The sequence below is a fragment of the Jatropha curcas genome, chromosome 11 (assembly GCF_041381405.1).
Source record: "Jatropha curcas cultivar XTBG-Jc1 chromosome 11, XTBG_Jcur_1.0, whole genome shotgun sequence".
NCBI classification, from domain to species: Eukaryota; Viridiplantae; Streptophyta; class Magnoliopsida; order Malpighiales; family Euphorbiaceae; genus Jatropha; species Jatropha curcas.
In genome coordinates this window covers 7,175,549-7,199,263 of record NC_143161.1, presented here as the reverse complement: position 1 = coordinate 7,199,263, position 23,715 = coordinate 7,175,549, and the positions used below count along the sequence as shown (strand labels likewise).

At 30.7% G+C, this 23,715-nt stretch overlaps 4 protein-coding genes, 1 long non-coding RNA gene and 1 pseudogene across 7 annotated transcripts; 4 read left to right on the top strand and 2 right to left on the bottom strand.

Annotated features, from left to right (window-relative positions):
- Positions 1–1,711: 1,711 nt before the first annotated feature.
- Positions 1,712–2,817, bottom strand: LOC105634588 (germin-like protein subfamily 1 member 16). Its single transcript, XM_012217463.4, has 2 exons — positions 2,650–2,817; positions 1,712–2,568 (listed from the first exon to the last, which is right to left on the bottom strand). The coding sequence occupies exons 1-2, from the start codon at positions 2,771–2,773 to the stop codon at positions 2,006–2,008; spliced, it is 687 nt and encodes a 228-aa protein (XP_012072853.2). The 5' UTR covers positions 2,774–2,817; the 3' UTR covers positions 1,712–2,005.
- Positions 2,818–7,984: 5,167 nt separating this feature from the next.
- LOC105634584 (ubiquitin-ribosomal protein eS31 fusion protein) lies at positions 7,985–8,660 on the top strand. The gene has a single exon (XM_012217461.4). It carries the CDS (start codon positions 8,070–8,072, stop codon positions 8,559–8,561), a length of 492 nt encoding a protein of 163 aa, XP_012072851.1. The 5' UTR covers positions 7,985–8,069; the 3' UTR covers positions 8,562–8,660.
- A 79-nt stretch (positions 8,661–8,739) lies between these two features.
- Positions 8,740–12,967, top strand: LOC119370722 (putative disease resistance RPP13-like protein 1; annotated as a pseudogene). Its single transcript, XR_016318771.1, has 2 exons — positions 8,740–10,945; positions 12,649–12,967. The product of XR_016318771.1 is annotated as a putative disease resistance RPP13-like protein 1 (transcript).
- LOC105634311 (uncharacterized) lies at positions 11,602–12,723 on the bottom strand. The gene is made up of 3 exons (XR_001046866.4): positions 12,464–12,723; positions 12,031–12,275; positions 11,602–11,942 (listed from the first exon to the last, which is right to left on the bottom strand). It is a non-coding gene; the product is annotated as an uncharacterized LOC105634311 (long non-coding RNA).
- Positions 12,968–14,013: 1,046 nt separating the features above from the next.
- On the top strand, positions 14,014–16,900 carry LOC105634303 (S-adenosyl-L-methionine-dependent methyltransferases superfamily protein). The gene is made up of 4 exons (XM_012217141.4): positions 14,014–14,173; positions 15,116–15,609; positions 16,050–16,294; positions 16,442–16,900. The coding sequence occupies exons 2-4, from the start codon at positions 15,161–15,163 to the stop codon at positions 16,681–16,683; spliced, it is 936 nt and encodes a 311-aa protein (XP_012072531.1). The 5' UTR covers positions 14,014–14,173; positions 15,116–15,160; the 3' UTR covers positions 16,684–16,900.
- Positions 16,901–19,040: 2,140 nt separating this feature from the next.
- On the top strand, positions 19,041–22,429 carry LOC105634292 (phosphoenolpyruvate/phosphate translocator 2, chloroplastic). 2 transcript variants are annotated; one of them, XR_002284194.3, is made up of 9 exons: positions 19,041–19,592; positions 19,723–19,845; positions 19,937–20,089; positions 20,556–20,641; positions 20,917–21,001; positions 21,181–21,300; positions 21,407–21,484; positions 21,576–21,682; positions 21,989–22,119. XR_002284194.3 is itself a non-coding variant. In XM_012217130.4 (9 exons), exons 1-9 carry the CDS (start codon positions 19,212–19,214, stop codon positions 22,311–22,313), a joined length of 1,233 nt encoding a protein of 410 aa, XP_012072520.1. In that variant the 5' UTR covers positions 19,042–19,211; the 3' UTR covers positions 22,314–22,429. The 2 variants fall into 2 exon arrangements, 1 of the variants encoding a protein (XP_012072520.1); XM_012217130.4 differs by lacking the exon at positions 21,576–21,682 and adding an exon at positions 22,237–22,429 and having other exon boundaries at positions 19,042–19,592; positions 21,989–22,118.
- Positions 22,430–23,715: the final 1,286 nt, after the last annotated feature.

Here is a 23,715-nt window from a genome sequence, read left to right as displayed (position 1 = left end):
ATTACTTATCTTGAACTTTCAATGTCAATCAAAACAATTAATAATAGATCGATGATGGATATTGGAAGTGTCAAAATTAAATAATCAAATATATTAATTATAATTACAAAAATATACTCATAATTAAAATTGAATACAACAACAATTAAGTCGTAGTTTTTAAACTGATTTGGATTGCTTATATGAATCTTTTATGTCCAATATGCGCTCTGATTAAATTTAAACTGTAACTAAAAATATTAAAATCTTCTAATAAATTTGAAAATATAGAGATAAAAGTTTTTATTTAAACATAAAGATCTATATATAGTTGTGTATTATATAACTAAATATTATGTAATGTAATAAAATAAGATTAGCTTATGATTAAAAATCTAACATCGTCTAAATATTAAATCCACAAAAAGTGTGAAAATATAGCATTGGTTGGCCCAATTCTAAAAAAGCCTATATCACATATTTTCACTCGTAAATTCTAACCTCTTGCTTGATACCAGCTCCGACTTTACCTTTTGGATCCCGTCTTGGTAAATATAACTCTTTTTTCATATAGAAATCAATCATTTGCTTGGTATAAGGACACTTTCATAAGTATTTTTGAAATTTTCCCGTTCAAATTGCACGTCAATGCATGTATTGCATCAAGATTCATGGGCTGAGCTTGAGCTTTCCATTATGGGTGATTCAGCCCAAATCAAAGACATTAGATGTTTAAGCTAGACTCTAAGTTTAAAATTTTTCACAGGGTTAGATTTAGAAAAATAAATAAATCCATACAATCAAATCGGACAAAACTTAAGACTTAAGTATGAGAAATTACACCCGACATAGCTTGGTTCATAGTATGATAAGATCTACGTTTTAGGGTTAGGGTTATAAATTGGTTTAGAATATAAGATCGATAATACTGATGCTTTTTTATATATTTTAGGATTTGTTCGGTAATTTTAACTGTTCTAGTAGTTATTAGCTGTTTTAATAGTCGTCAATTATTTTGTTAGTGATTAATTATTAGATATTAACTGTTAATGGTTAGCCGTTTATACAGCGACTTATAATAAAAGTGTTTTGTGCAAATAACTATTTGACTAGCTATTTAATATAAAACGACAAAAAAATATGAAAGCAGAAAATAAGGTAAAGACAAGTAATGAGTATAGATGTCATTAAAAAATTATGAAACGCTAAACGTTAATGAAGATAACGTTTCATGAAACAATGTCTCAAACTCTAAACGTTAAGATATATATTATATTATCGAACGCTATAATTAATTAAGATAGTGTTTTGATCCAATCAAAACACTAAATACTACTTCAAATAGTGGTAGTAATTAATATATATTCTCATTACTCTTTTTTAACACATTTATGCCATATCCTTAATAAGTTTTGAAATAATCACCGATTGAACCAATAATTCAAGTTATTATGTTAGAGTAAAAAGAAAATCCAAGTAAGTTAATATAGTAAATTTGGATTTTCTTTTTTTGAGCTCACGGCGAGCTATCCCTAGTCCTTCCTCCCTTCACCAGACACAATGCTACAAAATGGCATATTCATAGGGATTCTAAGTTCCAAACTAGTCACTATGGGCGCATTTGCCCGATACACGTATGAAGGAATCAATGTTGGTGGGACTGACTTGACTCAAAAATTGAAAAAAAAAAAAAAATCAAACATATCAATGTTGGACTGACTTAACTCAAAAATTGAAAAAGAAAAAATAGAACATATACTAATTAAACAACTTGCAATAGTACACATCACTTAAAATAACATGAAATTGGTGAGAGAGGCATATATTTAAGCATCCTCGCCTTTATTATGCTACAATACACTCTTTTGAGATTAAAAAAAAAAAAATGCATGCACGTAATAAAATGAAAAGCAAGAAATTATATCCTCTTTTTATTTACTACAATTTAGTGAATTATTTATGAGGATATTAATTAATTTTCTGCTTGCAGAATTTCAGGGATTAATTAAAACTAAAACCCAATTAATTAATAAAGCTGATCTGGATCAACCCATTCTTCTTTTTGAAGTTTAGTCACTAAATCCTTATCAAGATGGAATGCTCTTGTCAGAACATCAGGATTTACAGATGGGCTAGCTCCAAATATTGTATTGGCAACAGTAACAACTCCTGGATTTTGGCTATTCAATACAGCTAGAGCAACTGCAGGGGTCTTGCCAATATTCAATTGGAAGTGAATGAGGCCATGTGGGAACACAAACGCATCTCCTGGCTTTAAGATCTTGGCGAAAAGGCGGTGATTAGGATTTCCTGTAATAAAACCTGCATAAAGAGTTCCTTCTAACACAGTCAGTATCTCTGCAGCTCGAGGGTGAAGATGGGGTGGGTTTAGACTGCCATTTGGTGCAAAATCAATTCGGACTATGGATAAGGCATTAGTGTTGAGTCCTGGAACTTGATCTACGGTTGAGAGAGTGAGACGTACGCCTAATGCTTTTGAGGTTTGTTTACGAACGTTAAGCCCTGTAATAAAGAAATCGTCTGCTGTCACTTTCTCTGAATCTTTGCAAAATTTTCCATTAACGAACACTGCATGAAAGGAGTGTAGTTAGTTGCATACTTAAAGATGATGACAAAGGAAAGAAAGAAACACAATTAGCTCACACTTACCACCATATTTGGTATCATTGGTTGCAACACAAATGTCTTGGAGAGGACTAGGGTCATAAGCCATCGCAAAAGAGAATGCCGAAGCCAAGACTGCAAGAGCTACAAGGAAATTAGCAGTTCTCATTATTGCTTAATTAGAATTCTACAACTTGTTATTTGCTTGGATGAGGTGTGAGAAATCTTGCATGGAATGCATGGCTATTTATAGATGAAGGCTTTCAGTTTGATAAGCAAAGAGACAATTGTCGCCATATTTTGTTGACATTTGACAATCAATTTATCCAAAATTATTTTTTTGTTATTTGGCATATGTCATAATAATAATTTCACTACCCCCTGGCTACAATTAGATTTTCAAAGGCAGTGGGCTACTTATAAATAGTTACATTACTGTAACTTTATGGCTGCTAAAGCTATTTAATTAGTTATTTGGTTCAACGGTTTATATCAGTTAATAACTGATAATGATTACTGATATACAGCTAGTGGTTAGCTAATATATAAATGTTTGGTAAAATTTTGATAGCAGGTTGTTGTTTAAATATAAAATGAACATTAAAATATATAATTGTTTTTATATATTATGATGTATAATGTGTGTATATTGTATTATGATTGCAATAACTTTTATAATACAAGGCGAAAAGGCCGTGAGTAGGATTTCCTGTGATAAAACCTGCATGAAGAGTTCCTTCTAACACAGTCAGTATCTCAGCAGCTCGAGGGTGAATATGGGGTGGGTTTAGACTGCCATTTGGTGCAAAATTAATACAGCTAGAGCAAGTGCATGAGTCTTGCTAATATTCAATTGGAAGTCAATGAAAACGCATCTCCTGGCTTTAAGATCTTGGTGAAAAGGCGGTGATTAGGATTTCCTGTAATAAAACCTGCATAAAGAGTTCCTTCTAACATAGTCAGTATCTCTGCAGCTCGAGGGTGAATCTGGGGTGGGTTTAGGCTGCATTAAATATATTATTTTATTTTAATGTATTATATATAAAAAATTAATTAAATTTTCTAAATTAATATTTAATAAAAAATTATTTTTAAATGAGTATGGAAAAATGATCATAGAAAATATTAACTCGAAAAAAAAAGTTATTAGCAATTATTTGTATAAGGGTAATCAAATCCAAATATAATATAGATACACGTTAATTACCGGCTATTACGGTAAAAACTCCAAAATGTGTATACCAAACACCTAAAACTTTTAATTGTTGCATGAATTAGCTCAACTAAACAACCTTTTTAAGGACCGTTTGATTTTATTGTCAACGAAAGCTCGTAGTTGATACTTGTTGCTAATAGTTATAAAATGTCATAAAGAACCTTATATTATTTCTAGTTCAATTTATTATTATTCAAGTAAAAATTAGACAATTCTTATTCCTTTTAGCTAACTTTTAAATGGTGAATTAGGCACAAATAATTTTATTAATGATTCCATACTTCAAATTTTTCTCTACCAAAGCATAATGTCTATATAAAAGATGATGCTGCCGATTGAATTTATTTTATTACTTTTATGGTAAGTGAAGTGTTGAATTTAGTTCCTCAGTCATTGAATATTTCTAGAAAGACTGAATAGCATAGGGTTGAAAGCAGAAACTGAATTTTGGGAATTTATAAAATAATTTATTCAATTATGTTTGGTTCAATTTATTTTTTAATTGATATATAGACTTTTAATCTTTAAAAATCACTATGAGTTAATTTAAAAAAATATTTAATATTATTTAATATTTGATTTTGCTATCCAATCACCAATCAGGCTGCTTAATTAACTTGGCTTTGAAATCCCAGTATATATGCAAGCGATAATGGCAAAACTTCCCAGTCAATGCAGTTTTCTTTGACTTATGAGATCTTAATCAAAATCAATTTACCTGCTGATTGCTGACACGTCACCACTCACAGAAGTCTCTGCTGTCCAACTGGAGCTGCCCATAATTAAAGTTTTTTTCATAAAATTTCAGCATTTAAAATCATGAAATTCTGACCTCTTTTATTCAGCATGACTGAAAAATGTCTTCTTACCGTTTAAAAATTGAGCATATTTCATTTTTTAAAAAATCGGTTTTTGAATGGAATAATTCAGTTATAAAATAATACATAATTTAGGAATATCATAATTATTTTTAAAACGTAAATGATATAATTTAGATATTCAATTGCAATTATTTAAAAGTATATGCCCTAACAATAGGATAGCTTTTCATACTTTTCCTTTTTCATATTGATAACTGAAGGGTGGAAAATTTGCATTTTAAGTCATGGAAACAAGTTATTTAAGTAGTTTACTTAAATACTGAAAATTCAAAACCTAATTTCAAAGGCATTAACAATTTAAGTGAGTAAATTTTTTAATTAAAAGTATTAAAAACCTATTAATTTATTAATTTAGTACAAGTCTTAAGTTAAAATACTTGACTTATAATTCTAAGTAAATTTTAAAATAATTAAAAATTTTAAATAATATATAAATGATTAATATTAAGCAAATTAAAATAAATAAATAAACAATGTTGAATACCAAATATTTCTTAAACATGTGACACAAGAATTTCATGAGAAATTAATTATTCAGTAAATACTTTAGATTTATGTAAATTTCACCATTTATAATTTTATAGGTCAATTGCATAAATTCATCATTTTATAATTTAATAAAATATTGTGAGACCTTTAGTTTTATTTTAAAATATTAAATAGTTTAACTCATAGAATTGTACCTGCTAAACCGTTAGCTTACAAAATTATTTTATTAAACACTTTAATTTATAAAATTTATTTAATTAAATATTTATTAAATAGTTAAAAACTGTGAAAATTATTATTTTAAAAATTATATTAATCACAAATTAAATCAATATTTTATCTGTAAAAACTAGAATCTTAGATGCAGAGAGGTATATAAAAAATTGTTTTGCCCCTATTGTTATTGCACACTTATCCACGATTCCATAAAATTATTTAAAATTGTATTTAATATATATATACATATAACTTCATTGAGCTAATAATATAATTGCTTCAAATAAAACCTTCCCAAGGTATATTATAAATTTACCTTGGGAAGGTTTTATTTGAAGCAATTATATTATTAGCTCAATGAAGAAATTAATAAATAAAAAAATTGATTTGATATATTTGACAATAATTGATTGCTTATGTGGCCACGTCATCATTGGCGGCTTTACTAAAATGAACAGAGATTTTGTTTTTGTTTGAGCATAATTATATTATTTAATTTAACTAATTTGGTTTTTCATCTGTGGTCATGTCGTACAATTTGGAAAAAAAAATTGGCGATTATGGTTACTATATATATATGTTTCGATATGTGTGTATATATTGCACATTTTTTCTATATTTATAAATATAATAATGTATACATTTTTCTATTTATATTGTAATTTATATTAGTCAAAATAGCTATTAATATGATATACATTATTTTCCTCTAGTCTAGCTTTTGTTTGGAATTGTCGTTGTTAATCAGCGGTAGACTACTATTTTTCTTTTTTCTTCTCGCCTCTAATCTTTTATTTATTTTTAATAAAATTAGATTAATTTTCTTTTTAATATATCTGTTTTTTCTTTATTTTTTCTTCTTGTTGTTTTGTCTTCATATTTGGAGTTCTTTTATCCATTTATCCATTATGGTTTAGTTTCCTTCTTTGTGAAAGGTTTGTTCTTAAAAGATATGATATTTGATTTTATTCAGTTAGAGAATTTAGATCTTGTTTTACTGATGTGTATATTCGATCGATGGAGTCTAGTAGTGCGGCACGTTCCTCCATTGATGCTATAAACATATAGTGCTTTGAACTCATCTGTGTACGTCATACACAAACACAACAAGTTTTTGAAAGCAATATAAGCATAAAAGATCCAAAAGAAGTTATTTTATTGTCCAAATCAATTAAAAGATCACTTGCTACTATAAAAATTTATATCCATTAAAGTTATCTTCAAACGGAAAAATTCAATATTATTTCTTTTAGTTTTAGTTTTATTATTCAAAAGAATATAGATAATTATTTTGTTGTTGAAGGATCAGGAAACTTTCTATTAATTATAATAATAAGTTTTATGTCTGATCTAATTGAGTATTTATAATACTTTATTTTATTATTAATGAATTATATTTCTTAAAAAAAATTATTTTCCTCTAGTAGTTTTTTTCCATAATGAATATTTAATAAATATAATTTTTTACGCATGATTTAGCATAAATTATTAACCAACGATTTGTATGTCATTGCATATTTAATAAGTATTTAATGAATACAATTTTTATAAGTTGAAATGTCTAAAATGGTGATTTTATAAGTTAAAATATTTATAAATTAATATATTCAATAGATCAAAATAAAAGCTTTTTAGAACTTTCTGTAAAATTTATAAGCATATTTATGCATTCAATTATCCTTTTGAATACTTAGATACAATAACAAGAAATCAAAATTGAGAAAGAAGATATGGAAATATTAGAAGTCGAAGAGAGGAAGGAAGTGATTATGGAACAAGTTAAAATAGACATTAAAACAAACTTTAGATTTCTATATTTTTATTTTGCATTGTTTATGTAAAGGCTTTATTACAGTAACGTTTCATAATCTACTCTTTAAACTCTAAACACTATTATAAACATTATACCACCAAACACTATAAACAATAAAGGTAGTATTAATAAGGACTTAGATAGTTTCTACCGTACTCCTAAAACTTATATTATCTAAAAATATCTTTTAATTCCTATTTAGTTTAGTAAAGCTTATTTAAAAGTTAAATTCTTAAGTGCTCAGGATAAATATATATTTTATCTGTAAAAATTAAACTTTATGAAATTCAATAGTACTCGATCTTATTAATATTAAATATCAATGTTTATGTTGGATAAGCTATAATGGAACGTAATATAATATTATTATAAAATTTTATATTAAAATATATTTGATTATATTATATTATGTTTTATAAGCTACTCAAATATAGTGTAAGCGTATGGTGTTATATATTATGAAATGATTTACCTACTTCACATTTTATTTATATATATATATATATATATATATATATATATATATATATATATAATTGGGCTTGTTCTCGTCAATGCCCATTATGAATGAACGAAAGAATTTGTAAATTATAACGGTAACAAAGCCCAGCACATTTGAGTAGAATTGGGCTTATATTTTGTTAATTAAAATTAAAACGCGATGGGCCAGATTTACATTAAATGACCAAATCAACCCTTGTTTTTTTTTTTTTTAATTCCAAAACCGACCTTAACTCAACTTATTTAAGTTCGGTAGGAGCAACATTAAAGATCAATTTATGCATAATTGTTATGTTCTTTTTGTCAATTACAAATCAACTTTTGCAATTGTCTATCAATTCAACTAACCATGCAAGTCTTTGTTAAAATCCCAGCAGAAAAAACCCTAGTTCTTGACGTCTCGCCGGCGAACACCGTAACCGACATGAAAATCAATATTCAAAACAAAGCAAAAATCCCAAAAGACCAACAGCGCTTAATATTCACCGTCAACCAACTCGAAGACGATCAAACCCTAGCTTTCTATAATATTCGGCACGAATCCACTCTCTACCTCTTGCTTAGGCTTCCCGGTGGCGGCGGCAACAAGAAAAAGAAGAGGAAGGTGTTTACGACTCCTAAGAAGGAGAAACACGAGAAGGAAAAGGAGAAGCTAGCTGTTTTGAAGTACTATAAGGTGGATGACGAAGATGGTAAAGTGGAGAGGTTGAGAAAGGAGTGTAGCGAGTGTGGACCTGGTATTTTTATGGCTAATCACTCTGACAGATATTGCTGTGGCAAGTGTGGCTTAACGATTCTTTTTAATCAAACGGTTGACAGCTCTTCCGATAATGATGTGTAATTTTTTCTTTTGGTATTAGATTTGTTAATTAGGCTACTAATTATTTATCTATTACACATACGTTAAACCAACCATTTAAATTTGTTTTTTTTTTTTTTTTTTTTTTTTTTTTTTTTGGGATTTACACGGGATATACAGAGTTGTTTAAAAATCGGAAATTTTCAACCTTAAATTTTTCCTTTTAAATTCATTATAGAATGTATAGCAATTAAGTTTTTGAATTACATTCCAAAAAAAAAAAAAATTATAAGCATTAACCAAAGTTACAATTTGATGTTTTTATGTAAAAAGTGTAACCGGCAACTGCGAAAGTTGCACAACAATCCATAAATGTTTTATGTAAATCACAATTATAATTCCAAATATATTTTCTTTACTCAATTTAAATTCACAATTGAGTTTCATTATTATTGTTTTCCTTCTCTGTCATTCTCGACAGTCCTCCTCTTTACAGTTGTATGCGATTAGAGCTTGGAGTTGGGTCTCAAACCATCATTGATCAGGAGAGGAACTTTTTCTTTCCTTTTAATTCTTTTGAAAAGGGGATCGAAACTAGGTCGGAAGAGATACTTGAGTATTTGGTTGGACAGAAGAGTGCCCTTAGTTTGAGAGAAGGTTTTGGAGATAACCCATATCACAAAAGTGCCCACAACTTCTCTTGTTGACGAATCTTGTGTGTATGGTGGGGATAAAGAGGAGGCTATAATGAATTTATTGGTATTAGATTATGCAAGTGCTAATGACCTAGATATAATACCACAGTGGGTATGGGTGGAATCGGCAAATCTACCCTTCCTCAGCTTGTCTACAATGATATCAGAGTACAGAACTGGTTTGATCTTGAAGCATGGGTATGTGTTTCAGAAGAATTTGATGTTTTCAAGGTAACAAAACGTATTCTTAAGGAGGCGAGTTTGATGGTTGTGAGACGCAAACTCCAAATCAGCTTCAACTCGAGCAACAGGAGAGACTGAAGGGAAAAGTTTTTGCTTGTTTTAGATGATGTTTGGAATGATAAGTATGCTGATTGGGATATCTGACGGAGACCTTTCAAATCAGGGGCTAGAGGAAGTAAGATTATTGTTACAACAAGGAATGAAAGTGTAGCATCCACAATGTGCAATGTTCCAATACATCGCTTGAAGGAATTAACTGATGATGATTGCTGGTTCTTATTTGCAAAGCATGCATTTGATGATGGGAATTCAGATTTGCATTTATGCTTGACGATGATCGGTAGAGAAATAGTGAGGAAGTGTTACCTTTAGCAGCAAAAACTGTTGGGGGTCTAATGCATTTCAAAAGAGATGTCACAGAATGGGAAAAGATCTCGAAGAGCTGTATCTGGGATTTATCGCGTGATAACATTCTTCCAGCATTAAGATTAAGCTATCATTATCTTCCATCACATCTAAAACAATGTTTTGCTTATTGTGCATTATTTCCTAAAGGTTATGAATTCGAAAAGGAGGAATTAGTACTTTTACGGATGGCCGAAGGTTTTTTAGTTCGACCCAGAGAAAATAAGGAGATGGAAGAACTAGGTGATGAGTACTTCCTTGATCTGGTATTCAGGTCATTTTTCCAACGATCGAGTGTCCATCAATCATGCTACACTATGAATGACCTTATAAATAACTTGGCTAAATCTGTATCTGGAGAGTTTTGCTTTAGGCTAGAACGTGATGATTCATTGTTGGGTATGGGGGTACACGATTTCCGAATTGGGTAGGGGACTCTTATTTCTCAAATGTAGTCTCTTGAAGCTCATGGAATGTAAATACTGTGCCTACTTACCTCCACTTGGGCGGTTACCATCTCTAAAAGATCTCTCAATTATAGCATTTGATAGTGTTTTGGGTATTGGTCCTGAGTTCTATGGAAGTCATGCATCTATGAAGAAGCCATTCAAATCTCTCCAAATTTTGAGAATTGAAAGGATGGCGCAGTGCATGAGTGGATTTCTTATGCAAATAAAAACAAAGCTTTCTCTAGTCTCCAACAACTTTATATAAGGCTTGTATAACTTGATTGCTCAGATTTTGAATCATTCCCAGAGGAGACACTGCTGCCCGTCACTCTTACCTTTCTTAGAATCTGTGATTTTCAAAATTTGAAATCCTTGGAATGCTTGGGGCTTCAACACCTCACTGCTCTTCGAGAATTGGAGATCTTTTACTGTCCTAAGCTCCAGTCCATGCCAAAGGAGGGATTACCTTCCTCACTGTCTTGTCTGTCTATTTGTATATGTCCTTTGTTAGAAGAAAGATGTGAAAAGGAGAAAGGGGAAGATTGGCCAAAGATTTCTCACAGCCCGCACATAGAAATTGGTTTCAGTGAGATCAAATGAGGCAAAGAGTCCAGTTTTCATAAATCCAATGCAGGTATTTTTCCTTCTTGCCTTCCATAGAACCTGCTGACAGTGTTATTACTTATCAGGATGCATGACTGTGATAAACTTCTGCAATTTGCTGAATAGCTTGACAGTTTTCTATTCAGTTTTCAGTTAGCTAATTTCTGTAGCAAGTCTGATAAAATGGTAGGTGAAATCGATCTTTTATCTTAGTTATTCTGATGATAGAATAAACAAATAAAATAAAATACAAATTAGCATTTGAGAGTTCATAGGGAGTCGGATTCAACTTTTCTTTCTATAGAAGCTGTATGTTCAATAAAAATTAGCATTTGACATTTGAACTTACGCTTGGTTTAGTCAGCTTTAATGTAATATAATACAATATAAATATTACATTAGAAATACATTTAACTATATTACATTACGTCTTATCGGTAGGAAGCCTTGTTCTTTATTTGTAACAAAGATCAAATGGCAGCATAAGCATTTCTTGCCCTGCACATGTGTGATTGTGTTGTTATTGACAAGAAAGAATCATGCATCAATCTTGGATTTTATTTTTTATTTTAATGTTTAAATCAAACATAATATTATAAAATTAAGTCATCCTTGGCAACATAATTATCTCTAGACAGCATTATTTAATGATAATGTACAAAAATATGATTTCGACTATTAACAATATATATAAAACATCGTTTTGCTCATATCATTATTATTTGATACCACCAACTTCATAGGATCAAATGTACATTGAGCTTTCCCCTTCTGTGTATTCACAAAACTCATATCATCAACTATGCATTTAAAAATTTTAAATTTCAATTAATACCTTTATATGCTTCAGAAAAAATGTTTTTCATATATAGAACTTATATATTTTTCACATAAAAGTCTTGAACTTACCATATTTATTAGTAGATTGGTAAATTGATTTAACAAGCTGATCTATTGCTTTCAAGTGTTTCTAAAAGTCTTCCAATGCTTTCTTCTTCTATAGTTAAGTTCTCTCCTAGCAAGCCTGCCTGCAAAAAGAAAATATTTTAGCAAATTTATCCTTAAATAGTTTCATAGAACTGTAATTAAGATTGTGAATATAAGTTGATAGCTCACTGGTATGGTGTTTGGGTGAAATAGCATGAAAGTATCCTTGGAAGAAACTCTTATTCTCTCTGACTAATTCTTTCCACACTGCTAAAAAAAAATTGTCAAAAGAAGAAGGAGAAGAAGAAGAAAGAAGAAGAGAATGAACCTGTAGAAGTGACTGTAGGATGAACACTAGCATGTTTTGCAAGTGCCTTCACACAATCATCTCTATTCATGTGAAAGAGCAAACACCTCTCTATCAAATGTTGAACCTATGAATTGAATCATTCAATTAAGATAATAAAATAATAATTTTGCAGGGATATTCCTACTAAATATATAACAATACCATGTAATAATAGTAATAAAAAGAAGCAAGTACAATATACAAACAGAAGGAAAGATTCTAAAAAAGTATCTAAGCTTTTGTTAGATAGTGTTGTTTAAATAAGAAATTTACCATTCTAATATATTCTTGTGGTTGGCAATGCAAACAAGGAAGGTGATGATGCTCATAATACATTTTGATTTTTTTTTTTTTTTTTTCAAGTGGGTATTGTGTGAGAGGTAATTGAAAAAGTGAAGGTTGCTTTAGATATTTATGTGGGAGATATTTATGTTGGCCATGTATAAACATTTATGCAGGTGAGTAAAGGAGGAAGGAGTGGCTTTTATCCATAGATATCTAAGTGAAGGGCTAAAAGTGCATGAGAAATCCAAGCAAGGCCTCACCTCATCTTCTAGTGATAATACTCATTATATATATATATATATATATATATATATAGTTCTTGATAGGTCATAGGTGAAAGAAGATAAAAGGGTTTTTTTTTTTTTTTTTTTTTTTGAGATGGGAAATTATGAAAATGACATCTTTAGACACACAAAACACATATGTGTGTATATATGTATATATATAAGCCATTTGGTAACTTGATCAATAATTATAAGGTTTGCTTTTTCATCATCCTATCTTATAAGCCCTTAATTAGAATTTCTTAGGAAAAAAAAAGATTCATAACCAACAAAAATCAGCTTTTACAACAATTTGAAAGTATAATCAAACTTTTGACTTAAATTTGTCATCTTATTGGTTGTCAATTAATGTATATCAAATTTAAGTGAGACAATTTGATAACTTAAATGCATACTAATACAAAACCAAACCATTTTCTTAAAAAGAGAACAAAAACTTTCTGAATATTGAAAAATTTTTAAAAATCTTATGAAGACATTGTTATTAATCCATTGATCATTAATAATTACTATTATTGATTATACGAAATAGTCAATAATCACGAACCACCATCATCTGTCACCAACCACTGTCGACCACCAGTATCAATCACCAATAAGTACAATTCTCCCCTGTCAATAAGTACTATTCTCTTATTTCATTTTATTTACTTTGTTCGCTTGTTATTCCCTTTTAGGATGACTCAAAATGTTCGTAAGACTTTTAAATTTGTATGTTTAAATAATTATTTTTTCTCGTAATAGCCTTTATGATTATTTATTAAATAAAAGACTTTTATTAATATCTTAATAAGTTAAGGGTAAAAAAGGGAAAAAATAATTTTTATTGACTAGATTTTTAATATGTGTGTTTTATCGAACCAAGTAAACAAAATAATATTGATTATTTTTATATTATTTTTATATTTAATAGTAAAATTTTAGAATAAATACTTTAAATTAAAATTTTTAAAATTTTTAATTAATTCTCAATATTGCAATCAAAATAACAGAAAGTATTATTTGAATTTTTTTTAATAAATTTATTTTTCAAAAATAAAGGTTAACTGGCGATACTATATCATCCAAAAACAAAAACAGATAAATAATAATAATAATAAGAATAACAATAAAATTTTCACTATTGCAAATTCAGTCTTTCTTTATTTTTTTTCCCCACTAACTCTTAAGAAACTACTAACATATACATGTAGATGGGCTAAAAGGCTCAATTGAGTACAAAAGTTTGGGCCATAATGCACTGATTCCTAATTCCTGTAGAGGAGCCAATAGTCCAAAAATAAAACGGAAAGCAAATACAGTGAAGATACACACACACTATCGGAAGAGAAAAACAGAGCAGAGAACCCTACTCCTACCAAAAAAGCCGTTAGCTACTCCTCCTTTACCTGCTCGTCATTATCAGTTGCATGATGTAAGTGCCGCGCTATGTGTTTTTCTTTTTTGAAATCTGTTTTTGTTTTGCTCTCGTTGTGCTTTAGCTTGTTCTTGGATTGATTATTTAACTTTTTAGTTACTCTGTAGTCTATCTTGAATCTATTTTTAATCTAATTTTTGATTCTTTTATTTGATTTCCCATCTTTATTTTCTTCAATTTCTTTTGCAACAGCCAACTTTCATGGTGTTTTCAGTTTAATTTTAGAACTGTAGATATAGTTTTGAATTGGGTTTTTTCTTATACATATTGAGCATTTTTTTCCCTGCAATTTGTTCTTTTCATGAATATAATTTTCAGGGTTTTTTAGTATTGGTGTTGCTTATAAGCTTCGTTTTGGTTTTAGACAAATACATGTTTTGGTTATATTAGTTTAGTTTTGAAATAAAAGAATGGAGAAAGCAAATTCATGTGAGTTGACTTGTTTGGAACTCGGATTGATTTGTGTTGAGTTCTTTGTTGGAGGTACAAGAAAAGGGAACCTGTTAGTGTCGCTTTTGAATGTGGCTTCAGGGAATGAAAGCAATGCATCAATGCTAACCCAAAACCATCCAATGTCCTTGGAGTGTTCAAACAGAAGAGTTATTATGCTAACTGAAGTCCTAATGTTAATTTCTGGGGGGGAGGAGAATAGGTGGTTGATTTGAATATAAGACCTTTAAAAGAAGACGTGAAGCTAGCAATTAAGCTATGCCTTTTCTACTTAGCAAGTTTATTTATCATGTTTTTACTTTTGTTATCCTTAATCATTGATATAAACTTACATTCATTGCTGCACAACTATGAAAACTGCTCACGAGTCCTCTGTTCACATTGATACAGGCTTATAAGATTCCTTTTTCTATTTAAAATTCATTCAGATAGTTATATTGGGTTCACTAGTTACTTTGTTTATTCTTATATAAGTTTGATTCATGACAGATTGTGCTTGTATCAAACCTACATCAACGGATTCCAAATTTAAAGATGTTGATAACTGACCCAACAAATAAGTTATCATTCGCACGGTGCATTAGAGATGGTGATTTGGTTATTGTCTATGAGAAGCATGATACAATGAAGGCCATTAAAGTATGTGAGACTTCAACACTTCAGAACCGTTTTGGTATGTTTAAACATTCAGATTGGATTGGAAAGCGTTTTGGGTCCAAAGTGTTTAGCAACAAGGGTGGATTTGTATATTTATTAGCTCCAACTCCTGAATTATGGACCCTAGTTTTAAGTCACAGGACTCAGATTCTCTATATTGCTGATATTTCCTTTATAATTACATACTTTGAGTTAGTTCCTGGATGTTTGGTACTTGAGTCTGGCACTGGTAGTGGATCTTTAACAACCTCACTTGCAAGAGCTGTTGCTCCTACCGGACATGTTTATACATTTGATTTCCATGAACAAAGGGCTGCCTCAGCAAGGTAAGAAATGGAATCTCCCTGATATAATGTTTCTTGCTTTACAAATTATGGTTATTGTATTTATTAGTATAAATTTGTTTTGTTGCCAAAATGGAGTTGGAATTTTCTTTTGTAATGAAAACACTAAGTTTATAACAAATCAAACCTGTAATTGTAATTGAAGATCTAAATATCTAGATCTTACACTGTCTATGTCAAATTATATCAAATTGGTTGTTCTCATCTTCTCACATCAGAAAGGAACCAGTTGATATGCTTGGTTAACATACTCAAAAAAGCATGTTTCCAGTTAGGGAACTAGGCAAATGCCAAATTTAAAAGTAGGGAGACAATATTTATTGGCACTTTATATAGTTGCACGAGATTGAACCTATGCAATTTAATCGAGTCTAAGGACCTCACTCTTTTGTTTTCATTTTTTCTTTGAATTTTTTAAATAGGGAAGATTTTGAAAGGACAGGAGTAAGCAACTTCGTCACAGTTGGAGTTAGAGACATTCAGGGTGAGGGATTTCCAGACGAATATTCTGGATTGATTGATTCTGTATTTTTGGATCTTCCTCAACCATGGCTTGCCATTCCTTCAGCTGGGAAAATGTTGAAACAAGATGGGATTTTGTGCTCCTTCTCACCGTGCATTGAACAAGTACAACGCTCCTGCGAAACTCTGAGATCAAACTTTACAGGTAAATTTAGCACATCAGTTGTTCCTCTCACTTTAACTAAGTGTATGTATGTGTACTTTCTGAAATATTTTTTTAATACAATTTGTTTAATCCCCATTCAGTAAGAAGTTATGGATCCTAATATATATATCTTGTCCTGGCATATAGATATAAGGACATTTGAGGTGCTCCTACGGACATATGAAGTTCGTGAATGGAAAATGGATTGTGGCCAGGGTGATGAAGGTCTTTCTCTGGGATCTCCTCCTTATAAAAGAAGGCAGCGTTCAAATGAAGGAACTAATGTGCAGGGCAGTACTAATTCTTCTGTAATCATGGCTAGACCATGTGGTGAGGCGAGAGGTCACACTGGCTATTTGACTTTTGCAAGACTGAAGTGTCTATCATGAGGAATGTGGTTGGATCCGTCCACTTTTTAGGTTAGAAGAGTTCTGTCCTCACATTTGGTTGTGTGGCCTGTGCCCTGTTCATTGTGAAGTGAATTCTTTTTTTTTTTTTATAAAGTTGAAGTTGTGAAAATTTGGAAAGAAATTTTGGTCTTTGGTATTGATCTAGATATGTCTTTTCCTTTGATGTTAAATTGAAGAAGAAAACGCATTAAAATAATGATATCTAATGGCTGCTATTCGCTCTCTTAATGGCAGAGAAGCCATGGGATTTTATGAAGATTGGCATTTAGCAGCCCACATAATGGTCCATCCGGTATTTATTATTTACTGATTCGTGTATTTATTTAACATCATCTTACAATTTTTACATGTAGCAAATTTTCTTTATCTTCAAACATCAAGTAACAAATTAAACCTGTTTTTGTAACCAAAAAATTAAACCTGTTTAATAATATATTTTTAAAAACACTCAGAAACGCCATGACCGAGAGTTTCTGTGCATCATAAGTGGCAATGGATTTGGATTTAGACTTGTATGCAGAATTCAAATACAATATGAAGAAGGGGAATTTTGTGTTTCCATCAGAAACTTTTAAAATAGATTCAACCTGCAGTGATTTTAGAATTGTAGGTATTAAACATAACAAAATTCTATTATTGGATTCAATCTTTGTCAAATGGACCTGTCTATGTATATATGGTAGAAAGATGCAGACCCAAAATTGCAGCATTGCCTGCCACATCTTTTTCTGCAATTAAATTCACACCATACATTACGCTTGATAGCTACAATGTCTACACAAACATCCAAAATATAAACTGGCTAAATTCAATAATCCACCATTAGATTTCTTCTTGTATATTTAACTTGTAGCAACAGCCAACCTGTGATAGAAACAGTAAAGCCATTAGTATGAAAAGATGAATTATCTATTTCCAACCCTTATTTCCATAGTCTTTTGGTCCCTTCAACATCCACTGTTGTTCTCCTCACTTGCTATGCACGTGACCCACTTACCGAATATGGAACTCCATCAAAGCTCTTAAATGTTGGCTGGGTCAGAAAGTCTGAAAAAAAATTGTTTATTTATCTGTTAATGGTTCAAAATTATAATTCAATGCTGATAACTTATACTTTAAGTTTCTAATTTTTGCTAATTACTAATATTTAATCATTAACTGTTAGGATTAATTCAAAATAATATTATTAAAAATATTTTGAGATTTCAGTTTTATTTAGTGCAGATTTTCTGCATAGAATTTGATTTTTTTTGTTATTAGGATTAATAATTTTTATGAGTATTTTTAGGTTTTATTTGATTCTCTTGTAAGCCTATAACTAGGTATACCATCTTGTTAATTCAAAGGAGTGCTAAACATGGTTAATCATCTTGTGCATTTCCATTTTTTCTTCCCTAAAAATTTCAACATGGTATCAGAGCCTTAGATTCGAACCTGCATAAGGGAAGTTCCCGTTCTACGTCGTACCCTAATATCAGAGGAAGAAACTCTTTTTTGAGTATTAGAGAGATGTGCTCTAAGAGAATATTGGAGAGATGTGCTCCAAAATAAAGAAAGTGACGAGAGGTGCATCAATATTTGAAGAGAAGTGCTTCAAAAAAAAAAATTAAAATTAAAATTCATTTGCTAGTTTGATGAGAAGTGCATCAAAATGATGAGTTGGAGAGATGTGCTTCAACAAAGTTAATTGAAGAGATGTGCTTCAAATGCTAGATTAAAAATTTTAATTGTCAATTATTGTAATAAAAAAATATTATGTTTGAATTAAGAGGGAATGTTAGGATTAATTCAAAATAATATTATTAAAAATATTTTGAGATTTCAATTTTATTTAGTGCAGATTTTCTACATAGAATTTGATTTTTTTGTTATTAGGATTAATGATTTTTAGAAGTATTTGTAGGTTTTATTTGATTCACTTATAAGCCTATAAATAGGTATATCATCTTGTTAATTCAAAGGTGTGCTAAACATTGTTAATCATCTTGTGCATTCCCATTTTTTCATCCCTAAAAATTTCAACATTAACTGCTAATTACAATTTCGATGGTCTAAAATATGATGCTGAAAATTGCTATTTTTGATTTTCAGTGCTTGATCTTACTACCATTAGTCATTAATTAATAATATTCAATGTTGAGTATCAACTGCAATAGTTGAATTTACAAACCATTACCTGCATTTACTAAATTAATTAAATAGATCCTTTGCTAATCAAATGTTAATTAGTTTTGATTTTGAGTGTCTTATCCAACATTACAGTGCTAATTTTCACTAATAAAATGAGAGCTAGAGAAGCGTTTCCCGTTTGTCTAACGGCTGAACTTATTTGACCTCCTATAACATTCACCCCGAATTTGATGAGTAACCAACCAACCCAACATCTGTTGCTTATGAAACTACATTAACTATTCATGCAACATCTAAATTATATAAGAGAAATATGAAGGAAAGAATGTGAAAACAATCTCCAGCTTTGTCTCTCTCGCTTGTTCTTCGACCTCAAAATGCACACAGCATTTGCTCTGTCTCTTTCAAACCCATTTCTCAATCCACAGAAACTTCTATATGGAAATTCTGACCCCAAACTTAACCCATTTTTAAAAGTTACTTCTTTGAAACCACTCCAACCCATCTGCTCTCATGGCTCCTCATGTAGACAAACCTCATTTTTGGGTTCTTCTTGTCAGTTTTTCAAGACTGAACTCTCTAATACTTCATTTCTATGTTCAAATCCTGGATTTCATAGTTTAAAGCGAAGGGCTGCCTCAGTTCCTGGGAGCAGAAGTGAGAATGAGACTGGTGATTTGGTTCAAATTACACAATTAGGGGCTATGCTTGGAATTTGGTATCTTTTGAACATCTACTACAACATTTTCAACAAACAGGTTCAAATTTTTCTTTCTTTTTTTCCAAATTTCCTTATTATTTTATCCGCGTCTGTTGTTTCAGTGATATGTCTTAAGTGATAAGTTTCTCTCAAGAGTGCAAGAATCTGCATTTGCTGTTTGTGTATAGGTTCTTAAGGTGTATCCATTTCCAGCAACAGTTACTGCTTTTCAATGTGGCTGCGGGATGCTGATGGTTATCATAATGTGGTCACTAAATCTTTACCATAGACCAAGACTGACTCGTTCACAGGTTTTTTTCCTTTTTTTTTTTTTTTTTTTAAATTTCTTTCTATTTTGAATTTTATAACTATTATAAGTTGGTTTGACAAATTCACTTTCAGCTCGCTGTAATCCTGCCACTCGCTCTCATGCACACAATGGGAAACGTTCTGACTAATATTAGTTTGGGAAAAGTTGCTGTTTCATTCACTCATACCATCAAAGCTATGGAACCCTTCTTCACAGTTTTATTTGCTGCTCTGTTTCTTGGTGAGGTGAGAAATTACATGCCTTATTTCTTTTCAATATTCTGTTCACAATAAATGCATTTCTTTAGATGTTAATTTCTACAGACAAATTAATGTTCAATTGTTGAATTAGTCTCCAACTATGATGCATGGATGCTGATGCAGATAGGGTGAGCATTGGTTGATTTGGTGTAAAATTGAGCAATGTTGAAATAACCCAAAATTTTTGAATGTCAAAATTAAACTGAATCTAACCAACCCGAAAAACATAAATTCGGTTGTTTTTCCAATTTGAATTGAGTAGTGATCAGCCCTAGAAACAGAATAAAAGTGTCTGAAGTGACATGGTACAAATGTATGTTCATATTGAAGTCCTCGCTTCATTCTTATGTGAAGAGAAGTACAAAGGAATGAGCTAGCTTAGTTCATGTTATAATATATTTGATATTTTTAGAGCCATAATAACTAGGTTTTCGCTACTGTATATGCACAGAGGCCTTCTTTCTGGATAATATCCTCCCTTGTCCCAATAGTTGGTGGAGTGGCTTTGGCATCATTTACTGAGTCCTCTTTCAACTGGTAAGAGAACATAATTCACTTTTTTGAAAAACATTTTGATGAGTGCATGAAGAACTCTTTTCACGAGCTGACTATGTAGAATTATTTGCCTGCTTTGCCTCAGTGATACTGAAATTGTGTCCAGGACTATAAGTTTATAAGTTCAATATCCTGTCGAAGCCTAGTCAATCAAAGGAGATATTAAAACTCATTCTTGGGTTGTTGCTTACGAGTTTAATGTTTGAAGTTGAATGGTCCTTTGACTTAATCTGCTTAACTACTCTGTTTTAAAACAGGATTGGTTTCTGCAGTGCTATGGCTTCCAATGTGACTAACCAATCTCGAAATGTACTTAGCAAAAAGTTCATGGTTAACAAAGAGGTATAGACACGATGCTTTTACTATCAAAGTATCTTAGTATAAAACTGAAGATACCCAATTTCTTGATTTTACACTTACCACCACTAATTTATCTCTCCGATTGCATCAAAATAAATAATTTCTGGTTCTTATATCATTTTCTTGAACTTTGGAGTTGACAAACAGTGTGTTCTTGACAGGAAACTTTGGACAACATCAATCTCTTCTCAGTACTAACCATTATTTCTTTCATCCTGTTGGCTCCAACAGCTATTTTCATGGAAGGAATCAAGTTTACTCCTTCATACCTCCAGTCTGCTGTGAGTAGAATCCAAAATTTTGATTGGGATTCCATACATATAATTATTGAAATTACCATATTGTTGAAGATGATCATATTGACATGTTCTTTCCTTCTTGTTTCAGGCCAACCATGGCTTGAATGTCAAAGACCTATGTATAAGATCTCTTCTCGCTGGCTTGTGCTTCCATTCTTATCAACAAGTGAGGTTTTAGACATTTTTTTTGTTGGTTAATGCATAAAATTTGTGATTCTTAACATCTAAAAGCATTTTTTTTCCTCCTGATACATCAGAAATTCAAGGAAAAATAGGGCTGTAAAGGTGTGAACATATGATATCTTGCACTAGAGAACATACACTCGACCAATGTGGAACTAATCCAATAGGCGCATAGGCTCAGGTTCCCTACTTTCTATGAAGCACTAGTACTTGGCTGAAACTTGAGTCTTACATATTTTGTTGGATGCTTTTCAACACAACCTGCATTTGTATTTTATTATAAACCTTGTCTCGTGTCTGTGTCTGTGCTTTATACCCTAAGTTATACATGTATACATATTTTTCCGTATATGATAAGCATATCATGAGGCTATCAGTGATGATGTAGCAATGAATTAAGTGGAATGTAAACAAATGATTCATATAACCGACCTCAACTCGTTCCCGAATCATGCTTAGTTACATGTGTATATTTTACTCTGTGCAGGTCTCCTATATGATTCTACAGATGGTAAATCCAGTTACTCATGCTGTGGGAAATAGTGTGAAGCGTGTAGTTGTGATAGTCTCCTCAGTCATATTCTTCCAAACTCCTATATCGCCTATAAACTCCCTTGGTAACTTTCTTATGACTTGAACTTAATTATCAATTATGTCCATTATTCAAATGAGAAGTTCCTTTTGTTCTTTATTTTTGTATGGGTCTGAGACTTTACTGGTATTTATAACCTACAGGAACTGCAATGGCTCTTGCTGGAGTGTTCCTGTATTCAAGAGCGAGTCGGATAAAGCCAATGCCAAAGGCTTCTTGAATTTTGTCACAACGGACAAAAATGTTGTGTCTGTGTATATATATAATTTTTATTTTCAATCGTCTAAAAGAAATCTTATCCTTTTAATAATCTAAAATCAGCTATTTATTAGCCAAGTAGGATTTCTCAAGGGCTTTGGATTTTGAACCACTCTACTGCGATTTTAACAAATTGTTCGTCAAAATTAAGAGTTTCAGCAGTCAATTCAGCGATTCTAATAACTGTTTACTGTCGTCTCATCCTAATAGCTATTTTACTCTATCTCATCAAAAGTTGAAGAAGTAACTTTTTATAACGTGATGTCTCAAATTCTAAATATTAATATAAATGTTACGGAGCCAAAGTACTAAACTCTATATAATGGCGAAAGTCTATCTACAAACTGCACGGTCTGTCGTTTAAAGACTGAAAGACAGTAAACATTATAGCTTCCCAGTATCTAGCTAGCCTAGCAGAGGTTGACGGTTTGTTTAAATCAAATTGGAAAGTAGATTGCTTGTCGTTTCCTTTTCATAGCAAAAGCAGCGCGCACTAAACTATTTGTGTTACTCGGTCTCCGATTATTTTCGTAAAATAATCTGTAGAAAAATTATTTACTGAAAAATATTTTCATGAAAGATATTTATTTTCCAAATAACTTATTTTCCATTGTTTGTTTGTAATATTAAAAATTAGTTAAAAATATTAAAGTTTTTATATTATAAGACCATAAAAAATATTAATAATAATAAAATTTTATAATTTAAAATTTTTATTGTTAAATATGAAAAGAATGTAAATATATATATATATATATATATATATATATATATATATATATAAATTATGAACGCAGCAGGTGTTGGCCGCTGGTGGCCAGTGGCCGGTGGTGGTGGACGGTGATGGTGATAGGTAGTGGTGGTCGGTGGTAGTTAGAGATTAGTGATAGTGACTATGATGATTAATAAATTAAAAAATATGCATTTATAATGTTTGCCAATATCCGAAAAATGTTTTACTGTCTCGAAAGGAAGTTGTTTTCCTTAAAAAATAACTTAATTTTTCTTTGACCAGGAAAATATTTTCAGTTGATTTATTTTTCTGAGCACTCCAAACAACAAAAAATTATGAAAAATATTTTTCTGCAAGATATTTTTCAGAAACAAACTAAAGAAAATATTTTCTACAATTTTCCGTTGTTTGGTGCATTTAGGAAAATAAGTCAACGGAAAATATTCTCCTGATCAAAAGAAAATTAAGTCATTTTTAAGGAAAATAACTTTCTATTTTCATGAGCGTAAAATATTTTTCAGACATTGACAAATTTGTTTTTTTTTAGCACCACATTGACAAACTTGTTATAACCTTACAAATCCATATTTTTTAATTTATTAATCATCAATAGTCACTACTACCAGTCACC

What these genes read in the sequence shown, in the direction of transcription:
- LOC105634584 (XM_012217461.4), top strand. Translation starts at nt 8,070, where the DNA reads ATGCAAGTCTTTGTTAAAATCCCAGCAGAAAAAACCCTAGTTCTTGAC.
- LOC105634588 (XM_012217463.4), bottom strand. Translation starts at nt 2,773, where the DNA reads ATGAGAACTGCTAATTTCCTTGTAGCTCTTGCAGTCTTGGCTTCGGCA. An exon ending in CAATGATACCAAATATGGTG is followed by an intron (nt 2,569 to 2,649) that starts GTAAGTGTGAGC and finishes CCTTTCATGCAG; the next exon opens with TGTTCGTTAATGGAAAATTT.
- LOC105634303 (XM_012217141.4), top strand. Translation starts at nt 15,161, where the DNA reads ATGTTGATAACTGACCCAACAAATAAGTTATCATTCGCACGGTGCATT. An exon ending in CAAAGGGCTGCCTCAGCAAG is followed by an intron (nt 15,610 to 16,049) that starts GTAAGAAATGGA and finishes TTTTTTAAATAG; the next exon opens with GGAAGATTTTGAAAGGACAG. An exon ending in TCTGAGATCAAACTTTACAG is followed by an intron (nt 16,295 to 16,441) that starts GTAAATTTAGCA and finishes CCTGGCATATAG; the next exon opens with ATATAAGGACATTTGAGGTG.
- LOC105634292 (XM_012217130.4), top strand. Translation starts at nt 19,212, where the DNA reads ATGCACACAGCATTTGCTCTGTCTCTTTCAAACCCATTTCTCAATCCA. An exon ending in CAAGACTGACTCGTTCACAG is followed by an intron (nt 19,846 to 19,936) that starts GTTTTTTTCCTT and finishes ATTCACTTTCAG; the next exon opens with CTCGCTGTAATCCTGCCACT. An exon ending in ATCGCCTATAAACTCCCTTG is followed by an intron (nt 22,119 to 22,236) that starts GTAACTTTCTTA and finishes TATAACCTACAG; the next exon opens with GAACTGCAATGGCTCTTGCT.